Raw genomic sequence first — 16,199 nt, 5'->3', positions numbered from 1 at the left:
GGTTCAGGGGTAACACCTCTTTACATCCTGGACAGACTCGAACACGTCAGCACAAATTTAGAATCTAGAAATGCCCAAAGTTAGATAGAAGTTGTTTTGAAACTCTTTCGAAAACTTTAACCAGCTCTGACTTTAGAAAAAACAACCCTGGTTTATTTTGTAGGCTTCAGTTTTGCTGCAAGCTTCTGGCATAGCTGCAGTTAAACGTCTTATTTCAGTTTTCTAATATGTGACACATGGTGGGTGCTTTATGATTTCTCTCAGCACAATGAAATCTGTCTCTCAGCATGCAATCATAAATGTTGCATACAACCCTCACGAGCAACCTTTGGAGATTTCTCCATAACCCAGTTCGTTTATTGTAACCATGGTCAGCACTGGTGGTAGAAGGGAACCACCATGTGAGAAGATTGTATTATTATTCTGATAAAAAGACCATTAAGTGCTGGCTGCTTCCCTTAACATGAGTGCAAAATAACAAGGCTGAATAAAAATGTTCATTCTATTGTATACTAAAGGTACTGTTGCAACATGGAGAAGGCAGAGCAACGTGGCAGTTAGAATTTCACCAGATCCCTACTCAAATGACCTGGATTGACTATTTTAGATTTATGGCAAAAAGATATTAAAAAAAAAAAAAAAAAAAAAAAGGAAAAAGAAAAGACATTTTCAGCTTCAAGCACTATAGAAGAATCTACTTCCCACCTAGCTTTGCTTGGAGAACATCCCCCACTCCGTAACAGCCTCTTTGACTGCAGCTGAGACACAAATATCCAAAAGCAATTACTACCAATGCCTGTGCAAGTCAAACCTATGGTTCTGTCTCTTACCTGTAATCTGACTCTGTCCTTGTGGATTAAAAGGACTTGGTGCAGAGTTCAGAGAGGGCCGTGGGCTCTGGGTCGGGACCCCTACTCTCATACTGGGATGAGGAATGCGCCCTAAATCACTGAGGCGTTCAGAGAACAAACTAGGTTTAGAGTCATCAAGCTTCTGTCTGTGCCCTGGAAACAGCAAATCATAAAATAAAAGCGTTAATAACAAGATTTAGTAATTTAACACACCCCCAAAAAAAACCCCAAAATGGTCTCTAAGGACCTGTAATTAGATTTAATGGATTTACAGGTATCTCAGCTACCCCCAATACCACAGAAACATTGTGAAGGGGTTGTGTTTTGGACATGGTTGTGCTGCTGAAAGCCTTGTGAAGCACAGCTGTGCCCATACACGTGTAGCATGTTACAATTTGGATCAAAATAAGCACTTATCAGGACACCCACACAAGTTTTTTTTTTTTACTTTTTTTTTTTTTTTTCCCTGCTTTAACTATGCAATGTAATTAAAGAGGCAAACTTTCCCTTTGAAAAGCAGCCTGATACGTACATACAACTTATCAACTGGGACAATTACTCCATGCCTGGTTTATATATTGTGGATTTGTGCTAAGAAAATCTAAGAAAATGCAAGCTTTTCTTCTTTTCTTCTCTTTTTTTTTTTTTTTCCTTTAACTCTGTTATAGTTAGTCATTAGCTTTCATTCCTCTGGGAGATTTTCCAGAAAGTAATTAGTCCCTGTCAGTTGAGAAGAGCAGTGTCCAAGGAAAACCTCCAAGGCTGCAGGCCAGAATTGGGTCCTACACACCCTTGCATGGTCAGCCTTCCTCAGTGCCCATACTGCACTCACCCAAAACAGGACAGCTGCCCCTGAATACACCTGGAACACTCATTTAGGGGTGTTTTGCTGTCAAAATATGAAGGGGTAAAATGGCAAAAGCACTGGGATACCCCCAGTGGTCCTGCTCATGTTGTCATTTAGATGTTTCATAAGCAAGAGCTTTGCTTCTCTAATGACTGCATTTTTGCTCCTAGGTTTAATTTCTTTCTGAAGGATGGTTCTCTTCTAATGGTGCCTCCAACTGTGAGGTGCAGAAGGTGTTATTTCTGTCATTCAGCACACAGAGAAACAGGCATGCATGGAGATTAAGGACAGGACTAATTTTACTTAACTTCAGCCATTCATAAATCAGGCATCTAGTCTAAACTCTTCTAATGTAGACTTCCTCTTCGGTTAATGGAAAGAAATAGCTACTTCCAGAGGGCAATTAATCTCATTTGTCTCTGACACTCGCCTTAAAATGGCATGATTCACCTCCTGAATTTGCTTTCTCTTCCTTCTCTGATCAGAGAGGGAGCACACATGACTGGTTTAATTAGACACCCTCGCCATTAGTCAATGTTAAATGGAATGAAGCTTACCCTAAGTTACAGATCAAGGTCACGCAAAAAGCTTCTGGCAGAGCTAAAAGGGGGGCCCAGCCCCCTTGATTTCAACCCAGAACCACATCTGCCTCCACCCCTATAAGCAGTTCTGGGGCACTGGCACGAGCAATAACTGGGGGGGAATATTTTAATGCTTTTAAAAATTGGAAGGGTCCCTGGTAGGGTTTGGCTTGGAGACTTCCAAATAATCACCAGTGGCTTGAGATAATCTGTGTTGTCCCTCAGCAGTATGAATGTAGCCATCTGTCTGGAGTCTACAAGAATTCAGCTCTGCAGTCATGGGAAGATTTTCCTATCTATCTTTGGGCCATAGAACCCATTCCAATACTGTTTAATTCATTTTAGAAGCAGAAATGAGGCCACTGAATCTTGAGATTGAGCTATCATGCTACCAGTGCTAGAAAAGATGCTTTTTAATAGTAATTCTCACCACAGTACTGAGATGGCTCACACCATCTAATTGATACCACAGTGCAAACATGACACAGAGGCAATGCAATATCCAAACTAAATAAATTCAAACTGGATTCAGAGAAATCATAGCTCTGCACAGAGAAGGATTCAGGCTGGGAGATGAGAGAAAAGTTGATGTGATTTAACTTTGGAGAAACTTCTCTAGCAATTAAAGAAAATTAATTAGTTGACCCATAATTTGGTACTTTGAAGTCTGGGTTTTCTCCCCCATAATGAGTCAGTTTAAAAGCATGGGGTGGGTTGGAGACTTCTCATTAGGGAGAAGGTGCTGCTCCATGTTAGAGCTGCCATGAGTGCCTACTCCTCTCTTCAGAAAGTGTCAACCAGTTTAAATAGGGAATGATTTTTGAAGGGCTTGTAAAAACTCCACAACAGCAGCTTGATTAACAGGGTTACATCCAAGCCCTAGTCTTTAGCACTATATTCCAAATCCATTTAAACTAAGATTTGTACAAGTTGGATGCTGCTAAATCTGAAGAAATTGCTTTCACATACACATGCAAACAGTATTCTCTTGGGATTTCTCCCTCTTCTTTTCCTTCACAATTTTTTTGTATTTGCTTTTCCCTTTGCCAGTTATATTTTCTACTGTTTTTTAGACTTCTACTTTCTCCCCTTTTCTCTTCTGTTCATTCCTGACCATGCTTTGGCAAATTGAGCAACCTGGGATAGTGGAAGGTGTCCCTGCCCATGGCAGGGAGTTGGAACAAGATGATCTTTAAGTCCCCTTTCAACCTACACCATTCTGGGGTTCTATGAAATCTCAAAATAAGGCAAATGTGTCAGCCCATCTCCAGTCTCACACACCAGAGCTAATTTTAGCTGGGAATGAATTCACTCCCAAAGTGAATTTTATTTAGGATTTCTGTAGAAAAAATGCTGTGCTATGTTCATGTAGTGACCTTTTAATTAAAGAACCACTAACAAACTGGTGCATAATCTATTTCAACAGTCCTCAGGTAACTCGATAAATAATTTATTACACAGGTCACCACCACTCCTGCACTAACCTGTGCCAGATAACCCTCAGCCTTGTTTCCATCACATTCTGTATGATCATACATAGCTTTGTTAGACGAGAGTTTATACTCAATTATGTGCATTATAGCAGAGCTCTGGATAACAGAGCACTTTAGGATAGGCAGGGAAAAAAAATAAAAAAGGAAAGAAGGGGCATACAGGAACAACAAAAAATATTTCCACATCTGGTTGAATTGAAATGATCTATAGATGTGTGGGTTTGGGTGTTGCCACTTCCCCCCCACCCGCCCAAAAAAAAAAAAAAAAGAAAAGAGTAAGGAAGAGAGAGCTCTATGCACATCTGGAAGACCCCAGGCATCAATGGAACTGCAAGTCCCCAGAAACCAGCAAGGGGCCAAAGGCAGCTTTGCCTTCCCCTTCTGGACATTTAAAATTTAGGGTTGCAACACGGAGTCATGTTGTGACAAAGGGATCCACAGAAGGATCCGCAGTCCCTGAGTGAAATATTCCAGGGAGATGAGATGACATTGCAGCTTTGCACATTATGGGTTACCCTGCTTTGATAAAGGCTGAGACGTGCTCACACTGAAAGTAAGCAGGAAACTCAACAAAACCTTTGTATTCAGGAGGTGCTCACAAAGGCGTGTGGGCAACTTAAATAAATGTTCTGCCTTGGTTTCTGTGTGGGGAAAAAAAAAATCCTGTTAAGTATGGAGGAGCCATGAGGTATGGACTGAAAACACTTTAAAAAGACCTTCTGAGTAGCGCATAAGCAGCAATGAAATATGTGATACATGTTTAAAACTCATTCCACAAGCTGCTTTTCATCTCTCATTGATATATGTGTCCGTTGACAGAGAAATTCCTGATCCCAGGGGAGTGTGCTAAGAAAAGCTGTATTCCTCAGTCTCAGTACTGAGGCGTAATTTTATTTCAGGAAAAAAGATTAGGGTAGCAAGTGTGGATAGCTGAGGGAGAATCCATGATCTGCTGCAGCACTGAGTACATGAAAAAGCAATATAAAAGCTATGTGAAGAGTAGAATAAAACAGTGTAACAGCTACCCCAATACCTGTAACACTGCATTTAGTGCTCGTTGCTCTGTGGCAAAGATGAGTTTGTAAAATGGATTTGGTATGGAGGGAAAAAAAAATTCTTGTGGACATAAGCAGTATTGGATGTAAAATATTGTCAAAAATAAATGAAAGCTGACACATGAGTCTCTGACTAAGGATGGGACCCAGTGGCCACTGGAAAAGATCAGGTTACAGGTGAGGAGATGGGAAAGAGATGAGAAAAACTGAGAGTTCACAGTCAAGAGCTAAACAAGCTGTTCTGATTTGTCTGCTGGCACAATACAAAACATGCTGGATATCAGAAATCCAGTGTTTGCTCCAAAATAGCAAGAAATATTCTGATCTTTCACTGCTACTCAGCTGTTTCAAGCCAAACACTGACCTGAGTATAAATTTCTGGAAACAGAAACATTGGCATTAATCCTCTCCAGTGTCAATTTTGGCCATTTTACATGAATCAAACCAGAAATCAGTGCTATAAGGTCAGTGAAAACTGCAGCCAGCCAGTCAGTGCCTGTGCTGCTGCTTCTGCTCGCCAGCCCAGCACAGCCTCAGAACATGTTTGTGTGGCCCATGGAAGCTGATGTTCAATTATCACATCCCAGGCATGGCAGAAGATGTGAGGAGCCTTCATCTCCAGCTTAATCATTTCAGTTTAAGCTAAGCAAAGGGCTGTCTCCCAGATCAAAGCAAGGCAATCTCGAGTCTGCTGGATGTGGTAACTGGAAAGGGACGTGAGCTCGTCTCTCATCACTGAACTTCCACTTCTCTGCTGGAGAAGGCAAGATGTAAATTGGTCTGTGGAAGAGGCTGACTTGCAGAATGTAAATGTGGTGTTGATGCTTGAAGATTTTTACCTCCTCAGGGAGGAGGGGTGTGCGTTTTTATCTTTCAGCTTGTGGGTGTGGAACTGAAAACTAATCAGATTATGCTACACGTGGCCTTGCCAGATGCTGACACTCAGGGACTCCCTTTCTTTGTAGCGTGTACACCACCCACCAGCTTTTTTGTGTGGTTTTTTTTTTTCTGGTACCCAGGAGATCTGGTTACCAGATTTTCAGCAGATGCTTTTATCAGTCTCCACTGGGTTAGCTATTTTCAGTCATCACCCAGTTCTATCTTTTTCTGCTTTTGCCTTAACAAGAAGAAGTATCGTGGGAGTCAGGTGTCTCCATAAAAGAGCCAAGGGATGGCAGAAGGGTGATGGCAGTAAGAGCCTGGGCTCTCACCTGCTGGAGACACATTTTCTGGGACATCCCAAGCAGAATGGGGGGTGATGACCCATTGTGAAATGCCACCATGGCTTCTGTTTGCTCCGTGTCATGAGTGCACTCAGCACCAGATAGTGAAGTTTGGAGTCATTCCATGGAGTGACTACAGCTGGAAAAGGCAGACAAAAATTCTTTGAACTCCAGGGCTAGTAACCAAGAATTTCTACAGCTCTGGGTTCAATGAACCCCCTGGAAAAGAGACTTTTCTTCAGGTTAAGGGGTGGAAGAAAGAAGAAGAATCACCTGTTTCATGACCTGTGAATTTGTAGTCTGTGCACCTCTGTCTCTTGACTCCAAGGGATACACAACAGAGATCAAGAACCCGAGTTTTGATCATTCCCACTGCTCTCCAAAGGTGAAGTGCTTTAAAAAAGTAAAAGAGTGGGCACATTTTTTCCTACTAACCCTATATGTCTTTGAGACAAGCTATCTGATTTTTTCTCTTTTAATGGAACACCAGCAGCATTCCACTGTACATTGTAGTGTGTACACTTCTGCATGCACATTGTAGAAGACAATTTCACACTACAAAAAAAGACAAGCTGCCTGTCTTCTGAATTTCATCACAAATTCTCCTTAAATTCTCTTTGCAGGCCTACCTGCATTTCATCCTGTTTGGTTGTGTGGATCAGGGGTAACTGAAAGATACTGATATGGGCTTGACTGATTCAGCTACAGGCTGATAAAGCTGAAGTCAAGGGACCCACACTTATGCCACAGTAAAGGAGTGGAGACCTGAGCCTAAGGCTTTTTAACAGCTGTTGTGGAGTGACTGAATAATGCTAAGTGTTCAGCATGAAGCAAAAATATTCACTGTTCTGTTACAAATTTCAGACAATACTTTACTGCAGCAAGATGTCACTCCAAAGCAGTGTCAATCTATGCACTGGAGGTAAAAATAAGGGAGCCATAAACCAGACGACCAGAAGATTCACATCAGCTTTTCGCAAGGAAAAAAAATCTGAAGAAAGTCATGAGGGTCCCTCTTGTGTCCCTTGAATTGTGACAAATTGTCACCCAGGGCTGGTTTCTCCCTACCAAATCCTACTGAATGCACCCAATCCAAAGTTCATGGAAAAAACCCCAAAACACAAGAGCCAAACAATTTTTGCCCAGGAAAGGAAAAAGTTTGGAACCCTTCCAGTCTCTTAGGTAAAGACACAATTATGAGAAGAAAAATATAATCCACCCAAGAGACATAATTACATAATTAGGCCATAGGCTGTGCATAGGAAAGGTTCTTATAGTTCATAAAACAAGGAGCTACATAGGTGCAGTAACTGTAGTTAATTCACTCAATGAAAAAAAAAAACTAAAAAAAGTTTGTTTTTTAAATAGCTGAGGGCACCAGTTTGCATTAGACTGGGAGCTCATTCTCCTGACTGTACACAGAGCCCTGTTCGTGCCAACAGGAGTCACTCAGGCGCAGGCAGAAAACAAGCCCCTGTCTCTTTTTGTTCTTAAAAAAGGCATATTTTTTACCCAAAGCAGCTAAGGCCTGTACCTGAAACTACTGCAGAGAAAAGGAAATAAATAAAGACAACGAATGCACACTGTGGAGGGACTCAGCTCCTGTGAAACAGATCTAATGTGTATCCATTTGCCAAAATCCTAATGAGCCTGTCCTCCTTGACCCCTGCTCTGCAGACTACTGGTATGGATCCAAAAGGGCCAGATCCAGATCCTGAAAACCAGTGACATTATCCTCTTCCCAGAGCTATGGCTCCTACTCTGGGTGAGCAGAGGCAGAGGGAGGTTGGAACCTCAGTGCTGAGGCCAAGCCTGTGGAGCCTCTCTGGTGTCAATGTCATCTCCACACTGATTTATTGGGAGCAAAGGAAATGTCCTCTCAGCCTGCACAGCACAGGACAAAAAGAGTAGGCTGGAGGGAGAAGAAATGACCCATGGGGGTGTAACCTGTGTCCCTTTGTACCTGTGGGAATGACTGGAAAACTTTTGAGGGTACAAAGTGCTTTCTGAAATTCAGCTGGGGGCCATGAAGAGCATAGACCCAGCTGAAAGGTAGACCCATAGGCCAGGGGTTTTCAGCAAATTGCAACAGCTGCAAAGGAGCCTCCTGCTCACAGAATTTCTCTATACAGAGAGGTGAAAAATGCCTCCTTGGAGCGGGGCTCCAGGCTGCTTGTCTGGCAGCTGAGAGACTGATGGGGGCAGGTGGCAAGGGCCGAGCTGGCCAGGCATGCAAAGGGAAAGGTGTGTTAAAGCAGCAAAATTGTAATATTTAACTAATGAAACCAAAACGGTGCTTTGAGGAAAAGGACAGGCTGAACAGGAATGGGCTCGAGTGCATTTGCTTTTGGACCAGCTCCCTCCTACCCTCCGACTCATCCCAGAGCTGCAGGACTCATGCAGCCCTCTACTCTGACTCTGTACTGAGGTGAACAAACCAGGTCTCCCCTTGCTGCAGTGGTGGGGCTGTTCCTTTCTCTTTTCTTTTTGAAAAAACTTTTTGATTCTGATTAGGATTTTGAAGCTTGTTCTGCAAATTTGAGCAACGTGCCATAGGATCATCAGCCCAAACAGGCCAGGTCAAGGAAGGAGCAGGTGGGACCCCCTTGCACCACGATGCTCTGCCTTCACCTTTATCCATCCTTGATGAACATAAAGGAATCTGTGTTCACGTGTGCCAGGAAACCAGCTAAACATTGCTGGCATGGCTGCTTGGAGACATTAAAGACAACTCATATAAACAGAGACTGTCACGCAAGTCTCGGTCCCTGCCTGAGTTCCCTTTGCATGCTGGTATCTGTTACACTCTCCCCCTCCTCCTCCCCCTTTTTTCATCAGAAGTGAGGATGAGGGAGAGCTAGGGCGGTCCCAAAAAGCTCAGGAGTTCCTCATTCTGATTTATCATCCTCATGAATGCAGCGAAATCTTTGAGGAGTAAGGTTCCCCCCTCCACCCCTGCCAAGAAGGTAGCTGTCCTGCAAATATCCCACAATTTCTGCTGCTTGTTTGCTGCAGCACCAGGCAGTAAAGATCATAGTGAAGAAGGGGGTAAAGGGGAGGAGAGAAAAAAAAGTCTCCTTGAACTGGCTTCCCTCCAGCTGGCAGGAGGGGATGGTTTTTTTAAGGCTTGTGAAACCTGATTACTTTAAAAGAATGAGAAGGGGGGGGGATGATGTAAACACAGCCATTAAAACAGACTTAAGGCGCTTAGTTTAAATCTAGTGTAGAGCTCTCGGATGCTGCACTGCTCTCTAGACATCAATAGGTGCATTTTCATTTCTGGTTTTGTTTTACACCCCAAAACCAGGAGTGCACTGCACGCTGAACGCTGCGGTTACAGCAGGAATTCAGGCATGGAAGACACAACAGTTAAGCAATAATGGATGGATGTGTGTGTTTGCTATCTTTCAACAGATTGTTTTGCTGTGTTAGAAAACTACTGTGTTTATATCCATGCAGCAGGTTTTAAGCAGACTGTTTAAACTTGAATAAAGCGGGATATTTCTAAAATAACCTTGCTAATACAATTCAGATGGCTGAAGAAACCTGAAAACGTGGATAAAAAACAAAAAAGTTGCTGTTTCAATCTACACTGGTGGGTAACATGATCTAAACTCTGAAAGAAAACAGTCTTTACAAGTTCAGCTTGAAGGATTATCTTGTGTATCAGCACCCTCTGTGGCAGAGTAGCATTTATCCACGTATCCACCCATGTTAATGCTGTTCCATAATTTACTACAGCCGTGATAGACAGATAATTGCTTTATCCACCCAAGTGTAATAAACGGAGTCTGCTATGTTAATCCTTGTGCTCTTATTGTCGGCAAATGCCAAGTAAGTGAGAGACACACACTGAAATCTCTGTCCTGTCCTTCCAAAACTACTGGAGTTTACCCTCAGACCTGCTAAAGTGTTCTTACTGCATTCCACTCCTCTGCTTGCAGCGCCAAGTATTTTGAGTAGTATCAAGTTATTGTTATATAAAGGGCACCTACACTCAGGCTATATGGAGGCAGAAGCCAGGATGTAGCAGCCTTTAGGAAAAAGAGAAAAAAATAAAAAAACAACCAACCACCCTCAAACATCTTTTCTTACTCAGTAAGTAAAACAGACCAAGTATTTTCTGTTCCTGGGCATAGCACAGAAAGTAATTACCTGTCCTTCTAAAACTGGACATCTATTCAGTTTGTGTGGAGTCTGTCTGACTGTTGAAAAATGTCATTTAGCTGCTGGCCCATCAGTGTTTTCCACAAAAATCTATAAAGATTTTTTATTTTGAATGTCAAAAACAGGCGTATCCTTTAAAAGGTTTACAGATTCCTGGCGGCTCCATGAGCTTAGGTTTGTGGCATCAAATTTGTAATGACAGTTTGATGGATGCCTCCCTTTCTTCCTCCTGAAAGGTATAAGGAATTGGTGGTTTCCCAATAAAAATTACACTTAACACTATTCTTTGCTCTTATTTTTACTTGCAAATGCATAAAATGTCTGGTGCTGCTGGCAATGAGTGGGTTTATGGGGCAACTTTCATGCTACACGGGGCACTCAACTTTTTGTGTACTCAGAGCTCTTGCACAAGCACCTACATGATGTGCAAGTCCTGAGGAAGGACAGCCTTAAGCAGCACATAAACACTGCAGCTGGGCTTAAGAGAAGAAGCACTGGCCCGAAAATGTTGCCAACAATCCTGCAGGTGAGTTGCAGTTTTTAACCCTTGTTATGCTCCACCTTTCCCTGCCAATGCCAGCAGGGACATTTCTGGCTCAGGTGGAGGCTGAGATGGATGGACTTCTGCTTTTAGGTTTTCAAGAGAAAAAAAAAAAAAGGGTAGGTTTAGATTAAATATTAAGACGAAATTCTTTACTGTGTGGGTGGTGAGATACTAGAAAAGGTTGCCCAGAGAAACTGTGGCTGCCCCAAGCCTCGAAGTGTTCAAAACCAGGTTGGATGGGGCTTGAGCAACTTTGTCAAGTGGAATGTGCTCCTGCCTATGGCAGGGACTGATGGAATGAGGTTTTTTTAAGGTTTTTAAGGTCCTTTTGAACTAGAATCATTCTATGATTCTATGACAGAAGAGATAAAACACAGCCATAGAGGATGAATGGATGAGGGTTTGGTGTGACGAAGCTGCTCCCTATCACTACTGATATTGAAATGGAAGGCGTTTTACGCATCTTCAACCAATTAATAGTTGCTACTTCCTTTAATAACTTGGATGATGTGATACAAAGCACAGTTACAAAATCTTTAGATGACTTCCAGTAAGGTAGAATCTTCAGACTTGGAGAAATAGGTCAGAATTCAGAATGAACTTAGCAAGGAAGAGAAATTGTGCTTGACATGTCATTAGTGAGATGACATGCAGTAAAAGTGCTTTGTGTTACACTTTGGAACAAAAAGGCAAATGCACCACAATGACAAACCTATTAACCAGCAGCACTGCAGAGCAGATCTGGGGGCGGAAGGGAGTAGCAAGTTCAATATGAGTCAATAATGGCATTTTGTTTTTTTTTCAAAAATATGAAGTAAATGCATTTCTGGGAAAGATTAATGGTCATGTTGCATACAAGACATAGAAGGTATCTATTACAGGCTGCTCAGAAGTGGTGAGACATCAGCTGGACTGCTTTATCCAGTGTAGGACACCACCCTCTAAGAAAGATGCAGACAGATGAGAGAGAATCCAGAGAAGAGCAACAGGAGCGATAACAGATTCAGAAAGCATGAGCAACATGGAAAAGTCGAAGGAAATACATTTTGTTTAGTCTAGAAAAGAGACGAGCAGGAAAGGACATGATAAGAGTAAAATGTTTTCTACAGAAAATGGTAATCGATTGATCTCTGTGTCAGCTGAGAACAGCACAAGAAAAAGCTGCCTTCAGCTGAGGTAGAAGAGATTTAAGAGATTAATGTACAGTATTAGCAAACTCCTTTTTAAGTAGAAAGGAAAAAAAAAACCCACAAACTCCAGACTTGGTAAGTGAGTGGAAGGCTCAGTACTGGAGGATTTAAAAATTTGGACAGATGTCAGTGATGATCTAAGTATATCTAATACTTCCTCTGAGGAAAAATGGACTAGGTCGCCTGAGGTTTCTTTTAGCCCTACTGTTCTGGGCTGAGTGATTGTCTGTGCTTGGGGAAGTCACGTACACAATACTTTGAACATGAGTCCCTGCAGTCAGCAGCTCCTGCTAACTGAGGGATGCTGCAAAGAGCTCAGGACCTTGAGCTGCCATGAAAGGGCACAGCAAAATGCAGGCAATGTCTGCTCAGCTATTTCTGACTACAGAAAACCCGTGGGGGTTTGGGAATGCTGGTCTTAAACCCTCTGTTCCAGGGTTTCCTACAACTCTAACTTCAGAATAATTATCATTTCTTTGCCTCACAGTGGACATTACATGATTGACTCCACCATTAATTTGGAGAGCAGGACTCTCAGTGTCCACTAGTTTTTGAGAAATATACAACCAAGTAAAACTCAAATTTCACACCCAGTTCTTAAGAGTATTCCTGAAACCCCCAGTGAAGGTCCAGATCCTAATCCATGATTTGTTTTGGTTGTTGCTTTCTTATCTGTGTGTCTGCTGGTTACTCAAAGAGAGATGGTCACACAAAGAGTAGCCCTGGCCATTCTCTTGTTAAAACTTCTCTCCATGAGTGTGAAGAACGAGACACCAAAACAACAAATTTCTTGGGGGAAAACCCCAAACACTAAACCCAGAAGCAAAGGTTTTGGACCAGATATGTCTTCTATGAGAGCATAGGGAATTCCTCAATGAAGTGGACTGTAAAATCTTGGGATTTTCCAACAAGGCAGCCTCATTATTTATGTTATTCTTCCTGAAAGTGCTTAATTCATAATTAACTGTTGGGATTTTGGGTTTTTTTGGTGGAAAGGAAAGAGAAGCTCCTTGCTACTGTCAGCTACACAAACCCAAATCCCATCTTTGCTACAGAAATTCCATCCCTGCATACATTAATTTCACACCAACCCCCCTGAGCCCTAAGGACGGTTGCCTCTACCTGAGACCAGCTGTTTATTAGCATCATGCATAAGATCATGAGATCATGAAAAATCGTGAGATGCACATTGCTGGCCAAAGTTCAGCCTGTCCTTATGGGCTCTGCAGGTTTCTAATTCAGTGCCACAGCCAGGTGTTCAACCTGCTCAGGGGTGATGCCTCCTACAAAAGCCCCAGAGGGGACAGAGGGGAGGGAGGGGAGTGACACAACCGCATTTGGCCGCGAGGAATGTGAGATTTTTGTGAAGGGCTCTGGCAGGGGGCTGACCCTTCTGCCGACAGTTGTTAAAGTTTGTTTAGTGACGGGGAGCCTCCCATGAACTTAAAAACAATAGGAAAACAGAGTCCTGAAGAATAAATCTCGCCCCCTGCCCCGGTTGCCGGCGTGTTTGGCTACCAGAAGGTAACAAATCCCCAGGAATGCGGGCGGTGGGGGATGCGCCTGTGAGGCCGAGCTGGAGGGTGGCCAACACAAGCAGTGGGTGATGCCATTCACTGAGCGGAGAACACCGGGAGAAGCCTGGGAAAGGCTGCAGCTACTGCAGGAAAGATGTGCCCTGCTCCTGCAGGGAGCTACTCAGGAGCTCATCCCACAGAAACCCCAAATACCTCTTCTACTGCTTCCAGCAGAATATCAGATTGAGGAGAAAGAGGGGGGTCTCCTCAAAGCATGGCAGAGGAGATCAGTCCAAGATGGACCTGGGTTTTATTTATGAATCCATGAGTCTCCTGTGCCCACACACCAGGAGAACTCAGAGGATGTTAACTTTTGGTCATCAGACAGGACACAGACTATGAGGCAAGGAAACCACTGACTTGTCACAAGGCCCCTGACCTCCACAGTCCCCAAGTGGATTTTTTAAAGAAGATTACAGTTCACAAGCCTTACTTTTACCATGCTGTAACTACTTCATTTTTTCACTGATAAACAGGATTCTGCTTGGGCATGACTGAAAGGGGACTTTAGACAAGGCCTAGAGTGATAGGACAAGGGGAAATGGCTTTAAACTGAAAGAGAGGAGTTAAATTATATTTTAGGGCAAAATTCTTTCTTGTGAGGGTAGGGAGGCCCTGGCACAGGCTTCCCAGAGAAGCTGTGGCTGCCCCATCTCTGGAAGTGTCCAAGGCCAGGTTGCATAAGGTTTGGAGCAAACTGGGATCATGGAAGATGTCCCTGGCCATGGCAGGGGCTTGGAATAAGATGATATTTAAGGTTCCTTCCAACCCAAACCATTCTGTGATTCTATGATGCTGTGGGAAATCCTCTGGAAAAAGGGAAAATCTAGGAAACAAAAGCTGAATATGCCTAGTTATAAAAACCAGAAGTTGTCCAAATGGGCAGCTGTGTAGTTTATGGCTTTCAAGGGGCACACAAGCATATACATACAACTGTATATGTACATATATACACACACACACACACACACACGCACACACACACACGTATGTGTGTATATGTATATGTGTATATGTATGTATAGATATATATATATGTATGTGTCTGTGTGTGTGTATATATATGTATATGTGTATGTTCCAGCTTGGAAAGATTTTAAAACATACTGGATTATCACTGGCAGGTGTTTTGAATAATTTCTATTTTATTAATATTTTGGTGCGTCATTAAGTTTGGACGCCCACTACTGAGCACCAGTGGAAACCATCCCTGCAATGCAAGAGTGGCAAGGATATTTCATTCTGCTCTACTAAAGCAGGCAGAAATAACACTGAAGTACTTAAATTCTGGAAATACTCATTATCCCCATCCTATTAATAGCACCTCAATAGCTCATTCTATTTAAAGCAAGTTTCTTTCTTTGGCTTTTATTGTGCGGGTGGCAAATCCTTACTTAATTCAGAGGATAAAAATGTATGACCCTACAACTGGAAAAATGGGATTGTCTGGGGCCCAAGCCATCTGCCAGAGCCATGAACAGAGGCTTTGCCACCATCTTCAGTGGGAGACAGCCTGGCCTTAAAGACTTTACAGCTTGTACAGATTCAAATTTTAGTATTTGCTTTGATTTTAATGTCATATGACTCATTTTAAGGAATAATACAGCTGCTTCCACTGTAATGGTTACAGTTCTATGTCTGCAGGACCAAAACTTGATCCCTCAGTTATGGAATTTAGATATGAGCTCTCCAGTCTACATTTTAGCACCACTGTTTGCTTTTTTTACAGAAAGAAAATATGGCACATTCCAGCCATTGGATTAGAGGACAACACTTAGACAGGAGAGTTTCCTTCTTCTCGAAGTACAACCCTGATCTAATTCCATCAAAGAATGATGGAAAATAGAACGCAAAGTGCTCTTCCCTTTTGTCCAAGAAAAGTAAAACGAGTAACCCTGGTGATGTTGAACAAGTTGGATATCTTCTAGTGGTGCCTTGCCTTGTTTTTTTTAATAAGCAAAATTCATCTGTCTTAACCAATTTAAATAAAGTAAAAAGGCAACAACAAAAAAGCGGGATGGAAAACTTTTTCCAGCTTCAACACAAACTCTGAGGAAGTCAAAGCTTAAAAAAAGAAAGTGATTTTTCTCACTAAAAGTCTGCAGAGAGCTCAGCACTATGAAAAAGGAAGAAATCTTGTTTTTAACTCTTCTCCAAGTAGAATGGATCATTCTTTGTCCTTTCACTCCAGCTTCCCACAAGGTCCATGGGATTATTCTCCTTTTGGCACCACAAGGGAGTTTGGCTGTCAGTGTCCCCATCCTTCACCAGTTTTGAAATTGAAATAAGTTATTCCTCCCTTAATAAAAGATTCCATGTGCTAACAATCCCCTTGCATCAAAGGCCCAACATTAGGCTATTTCTAATGCCTGATGGATTTAGATGACCAACCTACTGCCAAGGGTATCTGCTGTCAAGTCTAACCCCCAGCAACAGGCATCATTTCTGACATGATGTTAGTTTAAAATTGCATGTCTTGTAATATACACTCCCTTCTCCATGATACTGATATTTCATGGCATAATTTGGACAGGAATCAATCCCTACCCTCACACTCTCACCAGGTGTGGGGATAATTTGCTTCCAGCACATCACTCAGTTTGAGACTGAAAAGCTTTTTTTCCTGTTTGGCTTTTCTGTGATAAAATTTCTTGATAAACATCTGAGAATG

At 42.5% G+C, this 16,199-nt stretch overlaps 1 protein-coding gene across 4 annotated transcripts in view; it reads right to left on the bottom strand.

Moving 5' to 3' along the window:
• The window catches only part of RUNX2 (RUNX family transcription factor 2), a 216,193-nt gene that overhangs the window by 101,855 nt on the left and 98,139 nt on the right, over positions 1-16,199 (bottom strand). For 2 of the 4 annotated variants that reach the window (XM_086875603.1, XM_086875604.1), the window contains exon 5: positions 831-1,004. The exons of the other annotated variants lie outside the window; for them this stretch is intronic. In XM_086875603.1, the coding sequence (XP_086731729.1) occupies positions 831-1,004 (174 nt within the window). The remainder of the gene's footprint in view (positions 1-830; positions 1,005-16,199) is intronic. 4 annotated transcript variants of the gene reach the window in all.

The sequence above is a fragment of the Cyanistes caeruleus genome, chromosome 2, assembly GCF_971803275.1.
Source record: "Cyanistes caeruleus chromosome 2, bCyaCae1.hap1.1, whole genome shotgun sequence".
NCBI classification, from domain to species: domain Eukaryota; kingdom Metazoa; phylum Chordata; class Aves; order Passeriformes; family Paridae; genus Cyanistes; species Cyanistes caeruleus.
Note: the sequence above shows the minus strand (reverse complement) of the source record. Positions and strands in the feature narration are given on the sequence as shown.